The 24,857-nt window shown below is 36.3% G+C and overlaps 2 protein-coding genes and 1 pseudogene across 13 annotated transcripts in view; all 3 read right to left on the bottom strand.

Moving 5' to 3' along the window:
• FAM172A (family with sequence similarity 172 member A) overlaps nt 1-24,857 on the bottom strand; it is a 571,031-nt gene that overhangs the window by 341,887 nt on the left and 204,287 nt on the right. The window lies entirely within an intron of this gene.
• On the bottom strand, nt 20,609-21,382 carry LOC128582619 (RNA-binding protein 41-like; annotated as a pseudogene).
• Nucleotides 21,401-21,932, bottom strand: LOC128582625 (RNA-binding protein 41-like). Its single transcript, XM_053586702.1, has one exon. It carries the CDS (start codon nt 21,899-21,901, stop codon nt 21,401-21,403), a length of 501 nt encoding a protein of 166 aa, XP_053442677.1. The 5' UTR covers nt 21,902-21,932.

The raw sequence follows: 24,857 nt of genomic DNA, 5'->3' as shown, positions 1-24,857 counted from the left end.
GATTGGACCAGGTAATTACAAAGAAGAAGTCTACTGAGTCCCAAACACAGGTTCACAAAACTTTAAAGAAGTTTTCATGAATTCATGAGGACTGTGAAGAAATGAAAAAAAAAATTGTAATGATATTCCCCCCCAAATTTTTGAAACCTAAACATCTGAGAACCACTCAATAATATAGGCAATGAATATGGTCTTGAAGGAGGAGCTATCTTTCATTTTATTAATTTTCTACTCCTTTCCTCAAGCACTCAATTAAAATGTGCATATTAGATTTGCCTGTATGAACTTTAAAAGAAAATGAAGATGACATGGAAGAATGATACTTCATGTTTCATCAAAGGATTATGATGGGATTCCAGATAGAAGCTTTCCAAAAGGGAGATTAAGGAAGCACATAATGAGATTAATGATACACAGCTCTACAATGGCTGCACTGTATTTTAATCTGACAGTTGTTTACAATACACATGCCAACTCACTGGCATTTTCAATACACAGTAGGTTTCTAAGAATGGGATACTGTGATGGGCCCTTACATATCACAGTAAGATACAGGATTATATTTTGTAGATAAGATACTGTTCATCAATCTTCACTATAGGTAATGCCACACACTATTAAATTTAATTTACTACTGCAAGTAACACCATTAAATGTTACTATGTGGAGACACTTTCCATCATTATGAATTGTAAGAAAAAACTGGTAGTAGATAAGCACGAAAACCAGAAGTGAACTATCAATCAGAAGAATTTTATCAGGGCAGTAACTAAGTGAGAAATAGAAACTAAGAATTACTATTCAAATGCATTTTGGCATTTAGTTATACGCCAAATAAAAAGCAAAGCATTAAATTTAAATAATGTATGAAATGTGTATTTATAACATATTCAAACTGTAACTAATATCAGGTATTATCTATGTTCTCCCAGTTTAGTAAAGCTATTTAAATAATATTTTTCAACTGATAGTATTTGTTCTTTGAAAAACTTATGACCTACTTCAAGTGTAGTGTGAAGCGAGAGTGGAAACTCACGTTAAGTCAGCATTAATAGTCATATTTTGTTCCATCAGTTTGTAATTCCAAGAGGCTCCGTCTTGGCTTCTTCTAGCTCTGAGCATCAGATGGCTCATATAAATTATTAGCTCCCCCAGAATACCCTAAATTACCTGGCTTTGTATCTACTAAATGCGGACTTAGACTAAATATTGGACGCCTTCCAAATTTAAAACTCTTGTGCTCCTGGATTCCCCCCTTGCTTCCTATATGTTGTCACTCAGTACTACAGATTATTTTTTCTTTTTTCCTATATGTAGTCACTCAGTACTACAGATTATTTTTTCTTTTTTCCTATATGTAGTCACTAAATACTACAGATTTTTTTTTCTTTCTCAACTTCTCTGGATTATTTTCTGATTCCTAAAGCAGTGATTCTTAATCTTGGTTATTTACACATTGTAACCTAGGATGCTTTAAATATATATTTATGCCCTGGTGGATGCCCTCCCCCTAGAATGGATTCTGATGTAATTAGCCTGCAATGTGACCTTCAGGCAATGGTTCCCAAACTTTGATGCATGTCAGAATCATCTGGGAAACATTAAACACTGCAAATTAAGCCTCAGTTTCTAGGGCTGGGTGGCAGCCATCAGTATTTTTCAAAGATTCCCTGGGTACTTGGATGTCTGCAGAGTGGGGGAGGGAATCTGAGGAAGCAGCCAGGTTTACGATAGTAATTTATTTCAACTGACTAAGAAGCCAATCACATCTATTGTTGGGATGGGAAAAGGAAATGAACTTTGTATCCAAAGTACTTTTATATATTTAAATAAATATTTTTAAATTTTCATAAAGAGTTGGTAATTATCTGTTTAATAGTTTGCTGTACCTATAAAGGCACTAAAAATAATTAAATTATTAATTTAATTAGATTCACCATTAAGTTTCTAAAACAGAGACAATTTTAGAAATAATGTATTATTTTAGAATATTTTGTTAAGGTGCTCAGCAAAGACTTTTTTGATCCTATAAAGTGGTTAACATAAATTTTGTTTCACTGTAGTTAAGGAGACCCTGAAGGGAATTCTAATTTTTAAGATGAAAATTACAATATAGTAACATATCTTAGGCAATTGTGACTGAAAAACATTTATAGGCAACAGGTGGTATAGCTCTGTAAATTCAGATTATTAACTTGAATAATTAGTATAGTTTCCAATCTTTCCCAAACCTTTTATGTTTATCCTGCTCAGAGCACTCCAATTTCTATTAGGTACCTCAAATTGCTGGAATACAAAAGATGAGACATATAAATACATCTCTGTCCTTTTTCTCCTGTTTACCTGTAAACAAGTGAGAAGAGGCACAAGTAAAGACTCGGCTCAGGCCTCTCTCAAATGTAATTCCTTTTTTCAGAAAGTTGAATAAAAGTTTAATTAAACTGCTTACTTAGAAAGCTCCTTTTTCTAAAAAACCTCATCATCTGTAATCATCAGAGAAATGCAATCAAAACCACCCTAAGATTATCACTTAACCCAGTGATAATAGCCACATCACAAAGTCCCAAAGCTGCAGATGCTGGCGTGGATGTGGAGAGAAGGGAACACTTTTACCCTGCTGGTGGGACTATAAACTAATACAGCCTCTGTGGAAAGATACATGGAGAATCCTCAAAGAACTCTAATTAGACCTTCCATTTGATCCCACAATCCCATTACTGGCATTTACCCAGAAGGAAAAAAAAATCCTTTTATCATAAAAACATTTGCACTAGATTGTTTATCACAACTCAGTTTAAAATTGCCAAGACATGGAAACAACCTAAATGCCCTTCACCCCAAGAATGAATTAACAAACTGTGGCATATGTATATCATGGAATAATATTCAGCCATAAAAAAGGTGGAGACTTTACATCTTTTGTATTCATCTGGATGGAGATGAAACACATTCTTCTTAGTAAAGTATCACAAGAAGAATGAAGAAGCAAGAATCCAATGTACTCAATATGAACCCAGTGGACCAACTAATACACACACACACCTAAGAGAAACACTCAGTTCAAGTTGGGGGTGAGGGATGGAAGGGGGATTGGTGTGCTCCCACGCAATGGGCACAATGTAAAGACACATGTCACACCTCTTAGGTGCAGGCAGGACACAACTACAAGAGGGACTCTCCCTGACCAATGCAAACACTGCACCTCGTTGTTTGTACCTTCACATTAACCTGAAATAAATTAAAAAAAAACCTTTTCTAGACAAAAGGAACAAGGCCTGATTTGAATTTATTCTCAAACTGATGATGAGTTTACCTCATGCACCTGAATCTCCAGATAATATATATTTGCTTTTATTTTTTTCTTGAGATTTCATAGAAAAAATATTAATCTATATGACCTGTAAAACATCAAATGAATTAGAATAAAAAATCCATAGGCCTCTCTATTGTTCTACTGAAGAATAAAATACACCACCACAGCACAGACTCCTTGATGGACTGTGCCCCAATCCCGGGATCTGCCCATGGTTAGCACAGGAGGAGCACCCGCAAAAACTGAGTGCTCACTCCGTGCCAGGTGCGTCTTAAATGATCCACACAGATTATCTTCCTTAACTTCATAGCAAGCCTGAGAGCTGGTATTGCTGCCCTCTCCCCTTTTCAGTGAGGACACAAGCTTACCAGGATTGAGTAACTATAAGAGAAAATATATAAAGACTATAATTTTGTCTGATGGAGGAAAAAATAAATATGCAGCTGACCCTTGAAGCACATGGGTATGAACCGTGCAGGTCTACTTGTACACATGGGTATGAACCGTGCAGGTCTACTTGTACACATGGGTATGAACCGTGCCGGTCTACTTGTACACATGGGTATGAACTGTGCAGGTCTACTTGTACACATGGGTATGAACCGTGCAGGTCTACTTGTACACATGGGTATGAACCGTGCAGGTCTACTTGTACACATGGGTATGAACCGTGCAGGTCTACTTGTATACATGGGTATGAACCGTGCAGGTCTACTTGTACACATGGTATGAACCCTGCTGGTCTACTTGTACACATGGGTATGAACCGTGCAGGTCTACTTGTACACATGGGTATGAACCGTGCAGGTCTACATGTACACATGGGTATGAACCGTGCTGGTCTACTTGTACACATGGGTATGAACCGTGCTGGTCTACTTGTACACATGGGTATGAACCGTGCAGGTCTACTTGTACACATGGGTATGAACTGTGCAGGTCTACTTGTATACATGCATATGAACCGTGCAGGGCTACTTATACACAGATTTTTTTTTCAATAAATATAAGAAAATGATTTTGGAGATTTGAAACAATTTGAAAAAACTCACAGATGAACCTTGTAGCCTAGAAACAGCAAAAAAAAAAAAAAAGTGAGGTATATAATAAATGCATAAAATATATGTAGATACTAGTCTGTTTTATAACTTACTATCACAAAATATACACAAATATATTATAAAAAGTTAAAACTGGCTCGGGGTGGTGATGTATACCTATAATCCTAACACTCTGGGACCAAGGTGGGAAGATTCCTTGAGTTCAGGACTTTGAGACCAGCCTGAGTAAGAGCAGAGATCCTATCTCTACCAAAAAATAGAAAAATTAGCCAAGAGTTGTGGCAGATGCTTCTAGTCTCAGCTTCTCAGGAGACTAAGGCAGGAAGATCAGTTGAGGCCAGGCGTTTGGGGTTGCTGTGAGCTGTGATGACACCACCATCCTCTACCCAGGGTGATGGAGAGACTTGAAGAGACAAGTGACAGGAGACCAGAGAGGAGAATCATGGAGGAGAAAGGGTATCTGTGCATAGCTGCCTGTTTTTGATGAGGAAAAGAGTGCCCTACTCTGGGGGACAAATGCCTCAAAAGACATTTATTAGTAAGGGAGAAGAGTGAGCACCATAATTTAAGGCAGAAAGGGCTGTTCTGTGAAATGCAGTCTGGTTTATGAACAGGGCTGCCCCTGTTACAAAGCAACTAATCCCAGAGCCTTGAACACCAGCTGCCATTCTTCTGCTTATGAAACACGAGGCCTGGACACAGACCTTTTTCTGGACTGGTTCCACTAATGCTCTGCCCCTGAAGGGACTGCCTTCTAAACTTCTTTATCAATAAACACTCTTGGACAATGCCCCTGCCTATCCAGAAGCCCGTGAGCTCTACACCTCAAATACAACATCTCTAATTTGGTCTTTGGATCAGAGAGTCACAAGGACCTTGAAGGCTCATTACACACAGTACTTTATGGAAAGGACTGTCAATGCTATGAAGGAAAATCCTGATGTAAGGAATATCACAAAAGTCTGAAAGGATTTTACCACTGAAGGACTATACCATTATACCATCGTTGTTACAGAAAAGGCCATGAAAACCATTAAGCCTGAAACAAATTCCTGCTGGAGAAAACTATGCCTATGTCTTGTGTATAACTTCACAGGATTTATGACAGAGCCAGGAAATCATGTATGAGATTGTGGATATGAAAAAAAATCGGTGGGTGAAGGTTTCAACATATGAATTGTGGAAAAATTCAAGAGCTAACAGACTCCACACCAGAAGAAGTACAGAAGATCAGCCGATGGAGGTGAGGACTTCCAAACCAGCGCCAGATGATGAGGAAGAAGGCACAGAAGGGGAAGTGCCAGAAAACCAGCTGACATCAGGCAACCTGGCAGGAGGGCTCCAAGTGCAAGACTGCTTTTGATGTCTTTCACAACATTGACCCTTCCATTACGCAGACACTAAAACTAAAGCAAAGGGTAGACAGGATTGGTACCATTTTTAGAGAAATGAAAAAGCAAAAACGTTAGATAGACATAATAAAGTATTTCTGTAAATTTATATCAAATAGGTCTACCTCAGCTTTCATCTAGTCTACCTCTTCTGCCCTGTGCCACCCAAGACAACAAAACCAACCCAACTCTTCCTACTCAGCCTACTCAATGCCTACTGTATACTAAATACGTTTTCTCTTATAATTTTCTTAATAACATTTTCTTTTCTCTGGCTGATTTACCATAGGAACACAACATATAACATACGAGTATAAAAATATGTTAACTGACTGTTTATGGCGTCAGTAAGGCTTTCAGTGAACAGTGGGCTATTAATAGTTAAGTGTTTGGGGGGTGTGAGGAGTCAGAAGTTAAATGTGGATTTTTGACTGTGCAGGAGGCCAGTGCCCTTAACCTCCCCTCTCTATATATTCACAGAGGATGCCTAAAAAATGTATATGCATTTTAAGAGACATAACCTATGTATTGTATTTCCAAGTTGAATTGAAGGTTACTGGTCAAGGGTCCCTAGACGTGCTACCACGTATCCCTTCTACCTGAAATTTGTAAATTCTAGAGAATGTTTTGCTTCCAACAAGATCTCTTAAAATGCATATACTTTTTTTTTGGCACTTTCACTATATATGTGTGTATATACATACATACATATGTGTATGTAGCTTTAGGAAAAAAACTAGAAGAGTATCTATTAAATTATTAATCAAGACTACCTCTCGCATGGGGCAGAAGTCAGAGCAGAAGTTTTCATTTCATATTTTTCTCACTGGAGCAACTGTAGGTACTTTCCCCCCTTGTTAGTTTTTTTAGCATCTTCAAAATAACTTATTAAAAGAGAAAAAGAAATAAAGAACAAAGTTACCCTATCTAAACATACATACATACTTTCTTTAAGAAAAATACGAGTGCTATGGAAGTTTATATACGTAATAGGTATTCATAAGGAAACACGGAAACTTATAGAAACTTATGTACCAATGTTAGTAAAATGAGGTGAGGCACAGAGAAAGAGGAGGGCAAAGTTTCTGAGAACTGAAGGAACATTATCCGATTTATGTTTTCTGAAAAAATTTAAATTCCAAAAGAATAAGAATAAGTCTGATTATTTGAAGGCACAGAAAGTAGACAGAACATGACTTGAACAGACCGGGTGTTAGGTGAGGCGTGCGTAGAACCTAGACGATTCTACGTGTAGTGACATGATGAAAATCTAACATGCTTCCCAGATTATAAACAAAACAGAACATATCCTGAGGGGTAAAAATAGTGTGAGAAAGAGAAAGGGTTAAATCAGTGGTATGTTTTACACAGAAACTTACAGTAAATCCAAGATTTAATGTCCAAATTTTAACTACCATATGTCACTGCTTTTTGCAATCACTTAGGAAATGTATACTGAATGATAAACAGATAAATGAACTTGAATCTTCTTAATAAAGATTGGTATTTGAGTCATTTGGATCCTTGCTTATAAGAGAGAGAATGGCAAAAAGAGTGCCAATTTGTAATCAATGAAAAAGTTTTTACTATCAAGAGAGTTGGGGAGTCTCATAAAACAACAATAGGACTATATGCCAAAATATATTACCAACAAATGTCATCTGGATGGCAGAAGATACGAAGAAAGAAAACCAAGGGATAGGATAATCAGATAGAAAATGAAAAATGCATCGTGAATAGGACACAGACAGGAGTAAGTTCCCAAAACACTAAAGTGCTGGACTGCTTTTCAGTGACTATTTGGAGGGAATAGCTTTGGGGAGGAGAAGAAAAGAGAAGGAATATGCAATTCAAAAGTTGGCCAGAAATGCAACATTATGAAAGTATTAAAAGGTTCAGGCTTCTGAGAAGACCTCTGTCTTTCCCCTGTCCACTATAGCTGAGAGAAATCACTTAACACACATGCACATAGTCTATTTTGTGTTTTCAAGGAGTGTAAAATGAATACAGACCTTGGTTGTCAACTATAAAATGGTTTTGAACTTTCCTCCTGAATATTTATCACTAGGTTAAGGGTGGTAAATATTACATTAGTAATAAGCAAAGGATTTCCCAATTTTTCAAAAGGTAGAGTCCAGAAAGAAAGAATGCTTAGAACGCGTTTTCCCAACAGAACAGTAAGCTTTAGGCTGCTATAAATTGTAACGTTGTGTTCTATTTATATCTACTGGTTATGAGAATGAGAACTGAAAGACAATTAGAACACAGAAGATATTTGTACTAAGAAAACTCTACATGACACAGTAATTTCCCACTTTTTCTTCTTCCTTAATATGTCATATACATATAATATTTTACTAGACTGATGGTAAGAAAATGTCTTAAAGATCATGGAGATTGAGAAATTTATACTTTCAAGTATCCAAATTAAACAGTGAACAGAACATGTTGGAATGACTCATTCAATAGGGCAGACAATAAAGACAGCCAATTATTTCCCCAGTACTTGTGTCTAAGAAATTCACACTCCCTACGACAGTTCCTGGGTCGGGCAGCTGAAGTGACTTTCCTGAGCCACGTAGCCGGTTATGTATGTCTGTTGCATACTAAAGATGGCCCCCAAATCGTGGGCCATCTCACTGAGACTCCCTCTTCTGAAACCTGGGCTGGTCTATGACTGCTCTGACCAACAGAGTGATGAAAGTGACACTGAGCCACCTTTAGGTCTAACTTTGAAGAGGTATGGCGGTTCCTACATGAGCAGTGGTGTACGAAGTCCAACTGTGCAGAGACTGCCATGCCATGAGATATTAAAATATTAGCATTACTACTTAACGTACCCAGTTTCTAACTATTAAGCTTTATCACACTGAACTGGCAGAAGGAAAAGCTCCACGAAAACAAGGCTGACTGCCTGCTCACTGATGCATGTACCCCACTGTCTAGAATGGTACCTGGTACGTATATCAGATGCCCAACAAACATTTGTTAAATGGATGAATAAATAATACTATAAATATGTCTAGTAGTTCTCCCTTAATCTCCTCAGGGCGTAAGACACACCCTTAGGTGTGCCCTAAGACACACCTCCCCACAAGTGGAGCCTGAAACCATAAACTGAGGACCATATTGAACCCTGTACATACGTGTGCTATGTTTTTCCTATGCCTATGTATATGTAAAGTTTAGCTTATAAATTAGGCACGGCAAGAGATTAATAACAATAACTAATAATAAAATATAAAAATTATAACAATATCTACTCAAGCTATGGGGTCATTATTAAGTAAAATAAGGGCTACTTGAACATAAACACTATCATATCTTGACAGTGGTCTGAGAAAGGAAACGGCTACTAAGTGACTTAACAGGTGGGCAGCACATACAGCCTACATACACTAACCAAAAGATGACTCACGTCCCGCGAGGGACCAAGTGCAATGGTGTGAGATTTCATCATCCTATTCAGAATGATGTGCAAATTAAAACGTATGAATTGTTTATTTCTGAAATTTTCCATGTAATACTTTCAGACCACAGTTGACTGCAGGTAACTGAAGCTGCAGAAATAAAACTATGGGTAAGGGCGGGACCATACTGTATTAGAAAAAAAAGCTCAATCTATCTCTTACCACCTAAGAAGGCAAACATATCTCCAATGCATTGAATGGGAAAAAATAATCTAAAACCAAGGCAGCACAATTTGAGGAAAAGGCTTTCACAATTAAAGACCTGCTTTCTGATTTCCCAAGTATCTGTAGTTTCTCCCTTTCTGCTGTAGAATCGGTTTTGTGATTATCTGAGTAGAAACACAAATTTCTCAATAAATATAGCTGTATGATACTAAGTTGTAAGTCATAGTACAAAACTATCAAGTGCAACGCGTCGACAGCACCTTCCATTGCCAGGCTGTGCCTGCACACTCCATCAACAGACAAGAGTTTCCCTGTCTCAGATACTATATTTCCCATTCCTGAGGGTAATTTTAACATGCTTTATACCTTGGCAAATATGGCATACTTTAATTTTCATTCTGAAAGAAATAAAAAAAGGATTTTTTTTTTCCACCCTCATTCTTGTGCATTTACCTTTAGGAATAAAATCCCTCTTCTGAAAAATTCACCATGGAATGATGGTTCATGCCACATGGACTATGGTGGATGTGATAAAACGCAAATGTTGGTTTCCTGAACGCTAATTCATCAAGAAAAGGCAGGATGTGTGGACCAAACTGAGGACAGTAAAACCATGTTGTTAAAAGATTGTTTTTTTAAGTACTAAAAGGCTTCTGGTGCAAGTGAATTCTATTAGCCCAGGTAGGACTGTGATGGGCTAAGGAAAAGGCCGTGCAGCAGCCTCAGTGTAGGAGGCGAGGTGCAATAACAACAGTGAGGTCAAAAGGAGGTCAAACTCATCTCCAGGCTACTGAGCAGGCCAACACAAGCAAAGAAAGAGGAAGAAAATAATGCAAGAGATTCTGCTGTGTTAGAATTTAGGTCATTGAGAAGAAAACCTTCATCCCCAAATGAAGACAGCTTACAGTCTGCCAGAAAGGGATTTACTTCTCCAAGAAACAAAAAACGAAGAGAAATCAGTAGGGGTTGGCAGAAAATAAAAGCCTAGGTAGAAACATGAGGCAAAAAGGGGCCCAAACACACACAAAGGATAGAATACCAAATGAGTGTGCTCCTTTTCATTAGTTATAAAGATGATATGTTGAGCCTTATCACATGGCTCTTTTTCTCTCAATTGGTTCTAAATTTGGGTGAAGAAAAGGACAGCTATATCCAATTTGAGGTGCTGTAATGTGTAAAATGTGCATCTTAGAGTTGACAAAACACAGTAATTTGCTACACTAGTATTGCAACTTGCTAATTTGTGAGTGTACATATGTACGAAACATAGAGAGAAGAGACAGAGAAAAAAAGGAATAAGACGAAGAGGGGAAGTTGACGGACCACTAAAACAGAATTATCCAAATAAGGGCTTATCTATAAAAATCATTAATTTTCTCTAGACACAGTAGCTCTGCTTCAGTTTCACTTCTAAAATCAACATTACCAATCCTTTTGTTTTTTTCCTATTGGAATACAATTTTTAGTTCAGCCGTGCTGGAAGTTATGGGAAGTTATCAATATATGCACTCAGGCTTATCAACCAGGGTTAAGTCTTAAACTTTGTAAACACCTTCGATTACTTTCCTACAATTCTACGAGAACTGCTGAGATTAGTGTTTTGCATCAATCTCATTGCAATGCTATTCATTCAAAATATGACATGGGAGAAATAAAAGAATTGAGAAAAAACAGAGACTAGTTTACAGTTTGATTTTTACACTGAGATTTCATTAGTTTGATTGAAGTGTTTGTTATGAGAATCCTCAATGTCGGATGGACCCACATTAACTTTAAATTCAAATCCATTCACAGGCAAATATAAATGAGGTTTAGATGTTTATTCTTATTATTTGATCTCACCTTGCTTAAAATATGGTGCCCTAAGAATTTTCCAAATAACAAGATATTGAATTTTATATTGTTTATGTGTAAAGCACTTCCCTGCAAAGCACGATGCACATTACAAGTGAAATATACTGATATGAACACATGTTATACGGGCAGAAATCTAAATGAATACATCATGAAAGATTTATTTTTAAAAAGTGTTCTTCCAACTTTTAGATCACACGGGTAATCTAGTTTAAGTTTGTATTTTTTGTGCCATTGATATATTAATAAGACATACAGGAAAAATACTACAGATTTGGAATAGTATTTTATAAAAAAGTTTCAATTTTAGATAAGGGAACTTTGCGTTAATTATCAAAATTGCAGTACCAATAAAAAATATTGATGGGCTCTAAGGGAAAAATGATCAGACACATACCAGGGGTCTATTAGAGAAGAAGTCATACTCCTATAGTCTTCTTGGACATATTTTTTGTACAAAAATGGAAAGTTTATAAATTCTTCAATATAACAGAGTCAACTAGAACCAAGTAAAGTCTATAAAAAGAAATAATTTATTTTTGGTAATTTTAAAATATCTTTTAAAAAAGCAGAAGTGCTTAATTGTAATACATTCCCATGTTACACTAAATACTTTTCTGCCATTACGTAAACATCCAGAATCAAGTTTCTGATTATGGCTACAACTTCCAAACACTGTAAAATAATTCTGTTCTTTTCTTATCAATGCATTTTCACTTTTACTAGAACTAATTACCTTTCAATAAATGATTCAGAGATGTCAAAAGGGACTCTCAGGGAATGTTTCAAGAGGTCCCAGTTTCCTGAATTATAGCCTAGAACATCTGCTTAGCAATCTGTCAAGTAGTATGAAGCCAAAACAGTGTATCTCATATAGGGTAGTTGTATCTGACCTCAAGAAGGTGACAGCTGGCTACTTGCCTTTAACTTTATACTGTAAAAATCTAAAACTCTGCATGCAAGAGACACTAGTAAAAACAAGTGTGCCAATACTAGAAGCAGGCTGCATGTAAGGAAAACAAGTTGCTTTAAGAAAGTATAATTGTTGACTTCTTCATGCCAAAGTATGTAGAAAATACCGTTAAAAGAACTTACAAAAAATTAAAAATATAATTTGATTTTCCTTACATCTCAGGAAAAAAAAATACAAAATAAATGTAAAATGTTAAAAGCTGTTCTAAAGCTGTAGGAAATAAATTTAAAAATTAAGTTGGACACTCTAAGAAATAAAACAGTTCAAATACAAACTCTCAGATGCATTCTAACTTAGAAACAGAAAAATTGAGTTTATCAGCTACAAAAGTACAAATTAATTCTATTCAAAATGGCATCAGCATTTATAAACCACTGCTCTATACTCTTAACCCAGGCATGAACGTATCAGCTGGAGGCTGGTCCTAAGTGGTCTTTCAAGTACTGCAAGTCAACAATGTTCTAGGAGCAGAGACAGCAGCCGTCTCAACCTACCTTCCCTGACCAACAAGGTTCAGAGGCTTCCACCACCGGTCAAGAAAGGAGACTGTCAGTCCAGTCTACATTCAAATTGATATTGGGATTTTTAATTAGTCTCAAATTCAGAAGTCTAGAAACATAGCAATATTTTATTACCTCCAGGATCAAAGCTGACCTCTAGTTACCAATAAAATATATGTATCATCCAAGATGGCGCACTGGAAAGGGAATTTGAAATGTCCCATGTCTACCATGTTTTCACGGAATTCAAAATTATTTCAAAGGTGATTATAAATATACTTGACAATATGAAGTGATGACAAAGCGTTTTTTATGATGTTACTTGTATAGTTATAATAAGCACAAGACAGACACGTGATAGGCTATGAAACTGGAAGTTTCCACTCCTCCACAAGAGTGGAAGCCTGAAACGACAATGTCCCTTACCTGGAGGCCAGACGTGCAGCACGATGCTCCTGATCATCTAACCGGCCACACTGACTTTGAGTTATCACATGGTAGAAGATACACCAGCAGATAAAAATTACTCTGATGGAAATTGTCCTAAAATAACTCATGAATGACTAACATATGAAAATAGTAAGAAATTCCAACACGCAGAGATTAAGAAGGCTTTTAAATAGAAAAATAAGAAAAGAGGCAACACAATAAGGGTACCAGCTGAGCTCAAAGAATGGCAAGCATTTCAACTGAAGCACAAAAATACACATGGAAGAGAAAAGCCAGCTCTTTGATAAAACTTCCAAGTACCCTTTGTTTGTATCTCTGCAGGGGTTAGTTAAGTTACTCCTTAAATGTATTAATCTCTCAATTACTATATATACCTTCCAATTCAGCAATATTCTCTTTGTCTAGTGAACTTTTTATTAAAGTATTACCTACATACCGAAAAGTGCACAAACACTAACTCCACCACTTAATAAATCTTCACAAAGTCAACACTTGTAACAATCTGATTTTAAAAAATACTACCAGCACCCCAGAAGTCCCTAAGCAGAAAGCCACCCACCTCTGTAAGTTTAAACTCTATCCCGATTTCTAACACCATGGATTAGTTTTTAATGTTTTAAAACTTTTTTTTTTTTTTGTAGAGACAGAGTTTCACTTTATCGCCCTTGGTAGAGTGCTGTGGCATCACACAGCTCACAGCAACCTCCAACTCCTGGGTTTAAGGGATTCTCTTGCCTCAGCCTCCCGAGTAGCTGGGAATACAGGCGCCCGCCACAACGCCTGGCTATATAACTTTTAATAAATGATCGCCTCCTCTGAGTCAACAATAAGTACGAGGGGTTCATGCATATTGTTGCATGCAGTTGTAAGTTTATTCATTCTTACTGCAGTAAAACATTCAATTGTATAAATACAGCACAATTTGAATTTATATTTAGAATTAAGAATGGGAATAGAATTAGAATTAGAATAATCAGATAATAATTATAATGATTAGAGTTACTGTTCTGCTACTGATGGTTATTGCAACGGTTTCAGTTTTTAGCCACATGAACTACTAGGCACATAGCTAAGGAGAGTTGTGTGCCAGAGCTGTATCACACTGGTTCACTAGAGTCTATTGTTGTATTTTCAGAAATTGTGTGAATCTGTTGTTAAACAAAGTCACTACTAAAAATTAAATTATACAATATTAAAAACAAATAAAATACATTAGAAAAATACTCATTACTTCCTAGTCATTTTACTACATTTTATTCTTATTTATGCTCTTGGGGTTACTTAGGTCTATTTTATCTGTATGATAAATTAATATGATAACCCCTATGCTCTTGGGGTTACTTATGTCTTTTTTATCTGTATGATGGAGATATTTATTATAAGATGGTGGAATACTGTGCATCTTTTCCCAGCTTTGTGTTCAGTAATGTCACATTAGAAATCAACTTGTTTGGAATATTTATACCACACAAATTGGCAAAAGCTATAAACCAGGGCTTCATTTACCATTTTGTCCATGGTCTAGACCAGCGGTTCTCAACCTGTGGGTTGTGACCCACAGGAATGGTATTAAAGAGTTGTGGCATTAGGAAGGTTGAGAACCACTGGTCTAGACTTAAGAAACTAACAGAAAAATCTTAATAATACAAATTGAACTTAGAAGTGTGTCTTACCCATAGCTGTTACACTGTGAATACCTCACAACAATAAGGAAACTTTATGCCAGTATTTTAAACTATTAATATAATTTGAATCTCAAAGAAGGTGTTCACATAAATGATGAATCAAATGAAGTCTAAAATACATCTTTTATCTTGTTAACATAAATGAAAATAACAACAATTACTCACATTACATCTCAACTGACAATGTCAATGTAACCAATGGATGGCTATGGATACAGAGTTTGGCAAAAATCAACAAAAGCATTCTATGAGAATCAATTGGCTATATACTAGAAATTTACTAGAAAGAGTATTTTATATTTTATTCCTTGGATGTGGAACCACTGAGTCACAAGATGCATGTACATTCAGCTTTAGTAGCTACATCCAGTTTCATGGTTAATGTTAATTTACATTTATACCATTAATATATGAACATGCCAATTGATCTATATCCTCTGTATGTAGCCAATATTTTAAGTAATATTATTTTCTAACATTCAGAGATGTAGTACGATTTTAATCCCATCATTTATGTGAAATTAAAATCTGCTTACCCAAAATCTCAAACGACACTTTTATGTGCATGGTAAAGAGCTGCTCTGCACTAAACTTTAAGACAGTGGCAACGTCTGGAAATGTGCTACTTGTCAGAATCTAGGGGAAGCTATTGGCTTCTAGGAGGCGGAGGTCAAGGCTGCTACTAACCAACCTGCGGTGTACAGGGCAACCCCACAACAAGGTGTTGTGCACTTCTGAGCGTGAGAAACCTGTCTTTAACACAACTCCTTAAATATATATATATATATATATATATATATATATATATACTTGACTGGGAAAAAAGTCAAGTGAGAATGGATGAGAAAAGCCAGCATTACCATCCTCACTGTTCTAGGTACGTGCCAATGGACTTGATAAACAACTCTCCACACGTTCTGCTGTTCACTGTCCAAGGAACACTTCATAATATGTAAAACTCATGGATAAGTTACAATTCATCAAAGATTACAATATTTTACATGTCACAAAAGATAGAATTCATTTTGTTCTTATTTAAAAGATCATTCAGAAATAAAATCTGAGTTTGAAATTATTTAAAATGTTTTTTTTTTCTAAAAGCCTACTGGCTTTAGGTCAATGTGGCAGAAAAAGAAATGAATGAAAGAGAAAAGGGCAGTAAACTCACGTAGCAGGAATCAGGACTACTCTGTTGAAGTTTAATTTGGAATACAATGTAATTTCAATAATATTTATTTGTATTACTTAACCTTAAATTGGTACTCTGTTGGGTAGCAAAAATTGACATTATTTCAGTATTTTTATCATGCCAGAACATGGCACATAGTAAAAGCATGTCTAGAAATAGTAAAGTATAAAATAAAAGGCAAATTAAAATTTTTGTTCTAGCAATAAGAAGGCAAGATAAAAACTCATTTTGTTCTTTCTTAAAACCCCAAAACATTTCAAATCATGCTAATTGAAATCTTCTCCTTATTAACACTACTCAAAGGCATTACCCCTCCTAAGAAAAAATTTTCCCCATTCAAAAAGTGTGACTGCTAGAATAAAGAGTGAGAGATTTTGGAGGCCTATGCAGATCTTAAAAAAGTTTTATGAAAAGTTCTTTGAAATCAGCTTTCTTAAAATCTAAAGTAAAGAGAGGAGCAATGCCAAAGTAAGGAAAAAGGATGTCTCAAGGAAAAAGTTTTCCTATCACCAACAAATAAATTTTATTAATAGAAAACATTTGAAAGTAGTTATCAAAAGTAATTTTCAATAATAAAAACAAATTTAAAAATGATAATAAATTAATTTTATTTGGTCATATTAAAAAAAAACTATACTTGTTGAATATGACCACTGCCCATTGGTAATTAATATATGATTACTATATATTGCACACTATAAAAGAAAGATAAATACTTTGGACCATAATTATATTCTTTCTTTTAATAACCTTTCATGACCAGAATTGTACCTGTTACTTTCTGTTTTCAGCAGCTACAAAAGAGAAGCGTCAGCTTGGGAAGAGAAGAATTTTAACACACCCAGCACAGAGTACGTTTTGATCAAATCTACATAGAACAAATGATCATCAGTTGTTTTGTTTGTTTTTAATACCAAAATGTCAAGTCAGGAATAGTCTTAGGAACTCAATATATTTTAAAATCTGTAGACATTCAATATAAATGCATTGAATTTAAGTTGGTAGTAAAAGATAAATGGAATAATTATATTGTTTTATGGTCCCCTCTTCTATTTTCTGCCAATTAGAGTTTCTTTAAAACTTTCTCAGACGTAAGTAGTTCTAGAATGTATGATTGCAGTAAAAATAGTTTTTATCTACTAGCATTATCTTGTACCATTTAAGACTTGAAACATCAGATACTAGAATGAACATGGTTAGCTATACTTTTCTAGATAACACTTGGGAGCTGAAATCAAGGTTGGAAATTTCTGCAAAGCTAGGCTAAAAATAAATTCATTTCATTTTCAAAAATCATGTCTCATTCTCTAAATAACTTAGGACAGCAAATCTTCAATGATTTCATGAATATATAACCTTATGAAAATTATCAACAAATTGCTCCTTTTTTCAATTTGCATTTTCTTCATATTGGCAGTAATTGAATAAATAGGTTTATTTGTTCTAAAGAAGAAAATATTCTCAGAAAAGAAGAGCACTTTTTATTTTATCTAAGTTAACTATACTGCTAACAAACAAAATCAGCTATATCTTCCCAAGTATCACACAAAGATACTAAGCTAAAAAAGTACTTTTACTAATGCTAACACAAACAAACGAGTAACTTTCCTAAAAAGCATTTTTGATAAATACATGTCACTCAATTAATAAAAGATTTAGGCCAAATTTTCCATGATTGTTTTTATAATGATACATAAGAAAGACTTTCGCATTCATTATCCAACTGGAGGTTTATAAACATAAAATCTGGCATGTACAGAGGTGGAAACTATCACTGCTACAAACACTTAGAGCTCACCTGAGGATGCTTCCCTTACTTCACTGAAGGAGAAAGAGAAGCCCAACTGAGCTAAATAACTTTTCTCAGATCCGGAGCAAAGCAGTGGGGGGAGGAGCAGGACTGCATGTTCACAAGGTTGTACGCTACTGTGTTTCCAGACATAAGTTTAGAAAAAGCAATAGAGGGTATCAGAAGTGATGGCAGAGAGAACAAAAGGCTGAAGAGGTGCTCTGCCACCTAACAACTAATGTTAAAATATGCGAATGCAGGGAGAAACGGGGAATAAGCATAGTCCTTATCCAGCAGATATGTACTATTCCTTCTTGCCAAAAAGTCATTTCCTGAAGCCTGCTCCTTTATTCCCACTCTGCAGTCCATCAACCACCATCTTCCCAAACCTTCCACTTCTCCCCCGCTCACAGGGCCGGCAAGCCTAGTGCCTGGCTTTGACCTTTCTAAGTTCTGTGTGAGAAGAGGGTCTCCACTCCACACACACTCTGTCTACTCTGAAATGCTGTTTCTCATTCGAGGCTTCTGCTACTAGGAATTCACTTATGCTTATCAAGACATGCAGGAGCTTACTAATTGTCTTAAATTTTTGTGAAGTGAAAAGCAACTGAATGTTTATACACCAGGCACTTCGCTAGTTGCATTTTCAATTAACAGCAGCACTCTGGTATAGTAACATCCTTTCTTCATTCCCTAAACAGTTAATAATCTATTAATGAATACATTATTATTATTGTTGTTATTAAAAATATTATTAAAAAATCATTAGGGTGGTGCTGGTGGCCCAAAAGAGTAGGGCGCCGGCCCCATATATCAGAGGTGGTGGGTTCACACCCGGCCCAGCCAAAAACTGGAAAAAAAAAAAAAAAAAAAAAAAAAATTTATGGCAGCACCTGTGCTCAGTGAGTAGGGTGCCAGCCCCGTATACCGAGGGTGGCAGGTTCAAACCCAGCCCCGGTCAAACTGCAACAACAACAGAAAAAGAGCCAGCATTGTGGAGGGCACCTATAGTCCCAGCTACTCGGGAGGCTGAGGCAAGAGAATGGCCTAAGCCCAGGAGTTGAAGGTTGCTGTGAGCTGTGTGATGCCACAGAACTCTACTGAGGGCGATAAAGTGAGACTATCAAAAAAAAATATATATTATTATTAAAAATATCTGCGATATCTTCTGCAAAACAACAGTTCTTTTTTTGTTGTTGGGGAATTGTTGAAGGTACAATGAGCCAGATAATACTGCTTGCGTTTGCTGGGTGAAGTTCCTCAAAACAATAGTTCTTATTTTAATTACAAAGAAATTATTAAATTAGAAGGAAAATAGAAAAGATTAGATTAATTTTTAGGACTAAAAATGTAATTGCTAGGTTGCCCAGGGTAGTGCTCAGTGACTATTAACAGGAGTGATTAAGCATAGTGCAGCCTCAAACTCCTGGGCTCAAGCAGTCCTCCCACCTCAGCCTCCTAAGTAGTTAGGACTACAGGCCAAGAGATGTAAAATCTAAAAGTTAAATGTAGCAGTCATTGCTTTGGGAGAGAAGATTATGAATAATACTATAATAGAATGAATGCTGACTGAGGTATTAAATGTCCATCTATTTGCTCTCCTTCCTTAATCATTATATATTAGCAGGCAGATTTCACCCAACTGAACACATGAAATACTGAAAATGCTTCTTCCATCTCATCACAGACTTTATAAGACCATATCAACTACCATTCACACTTTTTTCACTATTATCTAAGGAGCTCCTCACTTAGTAGTTTTTTTTTTTTTGGTTTTTGGCCAGGGCTGGGTTTGAACCCGCCACCTCTGGCATATGGGACCGGCGCCCTACTCCTTGAGCCACAGGCGCCGCCCATCACTTAGTAGTTTTTTAATAAATACATTCAGAGAAAAGAAAATACACAAAGTAGCATCGAGTCACAGTATAAATTAATCTGCATGATAGGAGATACTATTTATGTTATGATTAATTATTCTTTGTCTTGCAGCTTCATAACAAGAGGCTTAGACTCATAGCTACAGGGACTCTTCAAAGTGTCTGCATGATAAAGTGCACCACTGTGGGAAAGAGGCACACAGCAGAACCAGAAAGCCAGGCCCAGGCATGACGTCACACAGAGGGCCTGAGAAGAGGCCAGGGGTATCTGCACCTTAAAACATGTCTAAAATAGGATTCTCAATTCTGTAAATGTTAAAAGCTCACTCCTCTTCAGTTCTCCTTGGCTTAGTTAATGGCACTACCATCTCCCCTATTACACAAGTCAGAAACCCACCATATTCGATCTGTGCCTCTCCTTCCCCTCACATACATCAATCATCCAGTCTTGTTGCTCCCGTCTATTCTTAATCTCTGCTTTTTTCTGTCCATTTCTATACACGTCCACTGGGTCCTCATATTTCAATCTGCCATTTTGCTCACATATGTAGCTTCAATACCATCTTACTGGTCACCCAATCCACTCTTCAGACATATCACAGAAATAATATAACTTTCTAGAACACAAATTTGACCATGTCTTTTTTTTTTTTTTACTTTTGTATGCTACCTTTTATTCTTGATATATTATCTGACCTATATGGTCTTTGATTACAGAAATTATCTTCTACCAATTCTCTCAAAAAGCTGAAAAGGACTGTACCAATTACTTTTTTCTTTTTCAATAGTTTCTCCCCTTTGACTTCAAATAAATTGCTATCTGTACATAAATCCTAGATTCAAGATTCTGATGTAAAAAAGACAATCTAGGACCCACAATCTATATATATTCTAGCTACCACTGATTTCCGTAGCACTATCTGTAGCACACTGTATGAAAGAAGCATCTTGGAGATCTGACTGGTGCTTTTTACTCTTTCCAAACTCTATCACCAATATTTTTCCATGTAGTTTATATCCATTTACTAGATGCAATGCTTGACATGCCATCTCTGTATTGGGAAAGGTAATGAAAGCCTGCCCCCTCATTCATCTAGTCATCATTTGGAATTGAATTGGAGGTCCTTTCTTCTGGAACCGAGCGAACAATGAGACAAGATCTCTTTCAGTCACCCGAGAGCTAAGGTTCTTTAAGTATAACACCTTGTTTGGCTCCCCTGGATTATATGAAGAAAACATAGAAATTTTCTGGATCTCTTCCTCTGACAAATGATTTCTCTGGATCTCATCTTCTGGGACAAATTCTATTGGCTGCGTCAGCTTCTTAGGCCCAGTCGGACACTGCTCACGTGAAATATCAATAACTTTTGGCACATGGAGACTAGGACCTTTACCCTGTGCTACCTGTTCTCCCTTGTCTTGGAGTAATGACGGGTTCTCAGCTGTGCCACTATCACTTACTGATGTAGCTGAGACCAGTGAGTGGGAAGCAAAGGGTACACCTCTCATAAGTTGGAACTCTTCAAGACGTTTTTTCATTATCATCTCTTGGTAAAAACTTTCCAGGTTGTTCATGGGATCACCTTTGTTCTTCTTTGGGAGTTCATCTTGGTAATAAAGAGCCTTAAGGAAAGAGTGACGATCAGCTCCCTGAAATAAAGACATTTATATTTCCATTTCTTGTCAAGTGAGCTGTTTGCTCTTTGCAAATCTCTGGGGCAGGCAAAGGATGCGCTGACGCTCTGAGATCCTTTCTTTAATATCTTGAAGACGGTTCTTTGCTTCAGGAGTTGCCCTCAGTCCTGTTTTCTTTTCACCTGAAATATGGCTCTTCCAGATCAAGATTTCTGTTTCATTAAGTCCTAGTTCCCTGAGAGAAGCAGTTTCCTGGTCCTTTTCATGCAGTGTCTGGAACTGGGACAAAGTCACGGTCCCAGCTGCTTCCTTCCCAAAGGGTTTGTACACAGTACCAGGAGCAAAGCTTTCTTTCTTAGACATACATTCCTCAATGGAGACAGAAGTATCAAGCTGATGTTGAAGGAGGCATTTCAGCTGCCTTTCCCCTTCTATTTCCAGCTCTTCCAGGACATGTTCATCACTCTTCACACAGATGCTTACCCTCTTCATGTTTCCACAGGCCCCTATCTCCAACTTGGTCAACAGGCCACGGACCTCAAGTCCCATGTCTTTTCCTATTTAGAAACCCTTCAACGATTCCCCATGCCATTAAAGTAAATTATAAATTCGAAGATACACGTGACCCTGATGCCCTGTGCAGCCGCAGCCGTGTACTCGCACATCAAATTCTATGCTCAAGCTTTTTATATTAACCCCTCTGTCTGGAATATCTTTCCCCACCTCCCAGTGGCTACTCATACTAAAATCTTTATGTAAATATCAACCTAGAGTGACAGAGTTAAGAGATGCCTTCAGTATGCTTACCCATGGTACCCAAAGTGTGCAGTTTGGGGTACATAGCCCACTGTACAGATTTTGCTTATCTCTACTCATTAAACTATAATGTCTTAAGGTCAGGCTCTATTCTTTATTCACCATGATTCTCTAAACTTAGAATAGTATTCAGCCTTCAATAAATACTTGATGGACCTACAGATGAAATGTAGGATTGAGGGATAAATAACAGAATGGATTTGACAGGGAGCAAGTTAGAACAAAAGTTTTGTTATCAGCAATTGTGTTAAAAAATTCATTTTCGAACTCTTACAGTTCTGCTTTCTAGGTACAATTATGCCTCAAGGATGATATAAGAATTCTATCTAAACCTCCAATGCAGTGCTAAAACTCACTTAATCCCATGACCTGTAAGTCTTTAGAATAGCTGAGAATACGGACCCAGAAAGCCCACTGATACAACTAAATGCCCAGAAGAGACTCCCGCATCTAATAATGCTGTTATAAGTAATAGGATATAGAGTAGTAAGATTTGTAGAAAATGGAGAAAAACGAAATGAAACACTAAATAATTACCATCTCCACTTCCAGCAACATCCATTAAACATTCATCACGTGACCATTGTAAGAAGAATCTCTGTACACATCAGGTTCCTATTTAAGAAAAGAAGACTGTGGCAGCTGCTGTAGCTCAGTGGGTAGGGCGCCGGCCACATGTACCAGGGCTGGTGGGTTTGAACCCAGCCCAGGCCTGCTAAAACAAAAAAATAGCCAGGCGTTGTGGCGGGTCCCAGCTACTCAGGAGGCTGAGGCAAGAGAATTGCTTGAGCCCAGGAGTTTGAGGTTGCTGTGAGCTGCAACCCCACCACACTCTACACAGGGCAACAAAGTGAGACTCTGTCTCAATTAAAAAAAACAAAAAACAAAAAAGAATAGGAGACTGAAATCACATACTATTTTCTTTCAATAGATTTAACAAAAAGGATGACATAGGCCAATAGATTATTAAATTTTCTCTCTTTTGCTAATAAAAATTCATTTATTTCTTCATCTATAAAAAATTTTAAGAATCATCTTTAGGCACATCGGTAAGTGCTATTCATACATTTTGTCATTTAATCTTCAGAATAATTCTATGATCTTGGTATTATTATTAGGCTCATTTGATGAATTAGAAAACTGAGACTAAGCCAGTTCATAACATTTGACCAAATTATATGATTAATAAGTTACAAAGCTAAAACCAGTCACTAGGAATGTTTAACCTAACATTCTACTCGTTAAACTATACTGTCAGGCAATAGTGAAAATATACGGTCTCTATTCTCAAATAGTGAAAATATATGGTCTCTATAAATTCTGAAGCTTATAGTTCAGTTGGAAACAAAGGCACACCCATAAAATTGGACAAAATGGAACCCCTACTATAGTGCAATACAAATGTAATACGGTGGATAGTAGAATACAGCACTAGAAGTATGCCCTAAAACTACTATATGTAGGGAGCTGAATCGTATCCGCTTAAGAAGCTTGAAAAGATGACACAATTATCTGGCTTTCTTCAAATCTAAATGCTTCTTTAAGCCAATTATTAATGTTAAAATTATTTGTCTGAAGGCAATTCAAATATATCTAAATTTAAGGGGAAAAAACACCATAAAGACCCAATATTAGAGCTCAAAGAAATTCTCAGGAGTTAAATTAAGACTCTTACATCAAATTTCATATATATATGTACACATACACACACGTATATATAGTCATCCCTCGATCTCTATGGGGAATTTGTTCCAAGACCTCTGAAGATACTAAAATTCTCAGATGCTTAAGTCCCTTATATAAAGGGGCCTAGTATTTGCATATAACCTATTATCCTATCTATATATTTTAAATCATCTCTAGGTTACTTACAATACCTAGTACAATGTAAATGATACATAAATAGTTTTCATGTATTTGTTTACGGAATAATGACCAAAAACAGTCTGTATGTATTCAGTACAGACACATTATCCATTTTTTTCAAATAGTTTCAACCTGCAATTAGTTGAATCCAGGGGTATGGAATCTAAGGATATAGAGGGCAGAGTATAGTCTCTTTTCAAAAGCAATCTTAGATTCCACTGCCTATGGCATTTATACAGATTTGAGCATCATAAAGAACACGATATAACAAGTTAACACCATTCATGCCGATTTTTTCTTCTCTAAGAAAAGTGTTTTTGTAGTATGTTACAGCAAAATGCTTAAGCAAACAATTCACTTGAAGAGAAAAAATTAAATTTCTAGTAGATGAATTCAAATAACTGAACCTCCTCTCTGGCCAAATAAATGGATCGATTTAATCTAATCATAAAATACAAACATTATGCCTGTTTTTCATTCAAAATTAAATTTTCTAATTTTATTACAACAAAATAATAAATAGGGGAGCCTTAAGAAATTATTAGGTCAATATTTTTAATTCTTTATACAGTACTGACTATCTCAAAATAAATTTCCTTTTTAAAACACAGTCATGCCTTTCCATTTGTTAATATATTCTGTTACATGCTACCTATATGATCCAATTTTTCATCTAAACTGAACACTGCAAATTGACTTGGATGGGCGACAATGAAAAGGCAACACTATTTATAAATTTTGTATATGTTATTTTTCACCCGAGAGATTCCTTGGAGAAGACGAGCAAGTCTGAATTTCACTACACAGAGCCACACGCAGAAAG

Source organism: Nycticebus coucang, chromosome 1 (assembly GCF_027406575.1).
Source record: "Nycticebus coucang isolate mNycCou1 chromosome 1, mNycCou1.pri, whole genome shotgun sequence".
Taxonomy (NCBI): Eukaryota; Metazoa; Chordata; class Mammalia; order Primates; family Lorisidae; genus Nycticebus; species Nycticebus coucang.
Note: the sequence above shows the minus strand (reverse complement) of the source record. Positions and strands in the feature narration are given on the sequence as shown.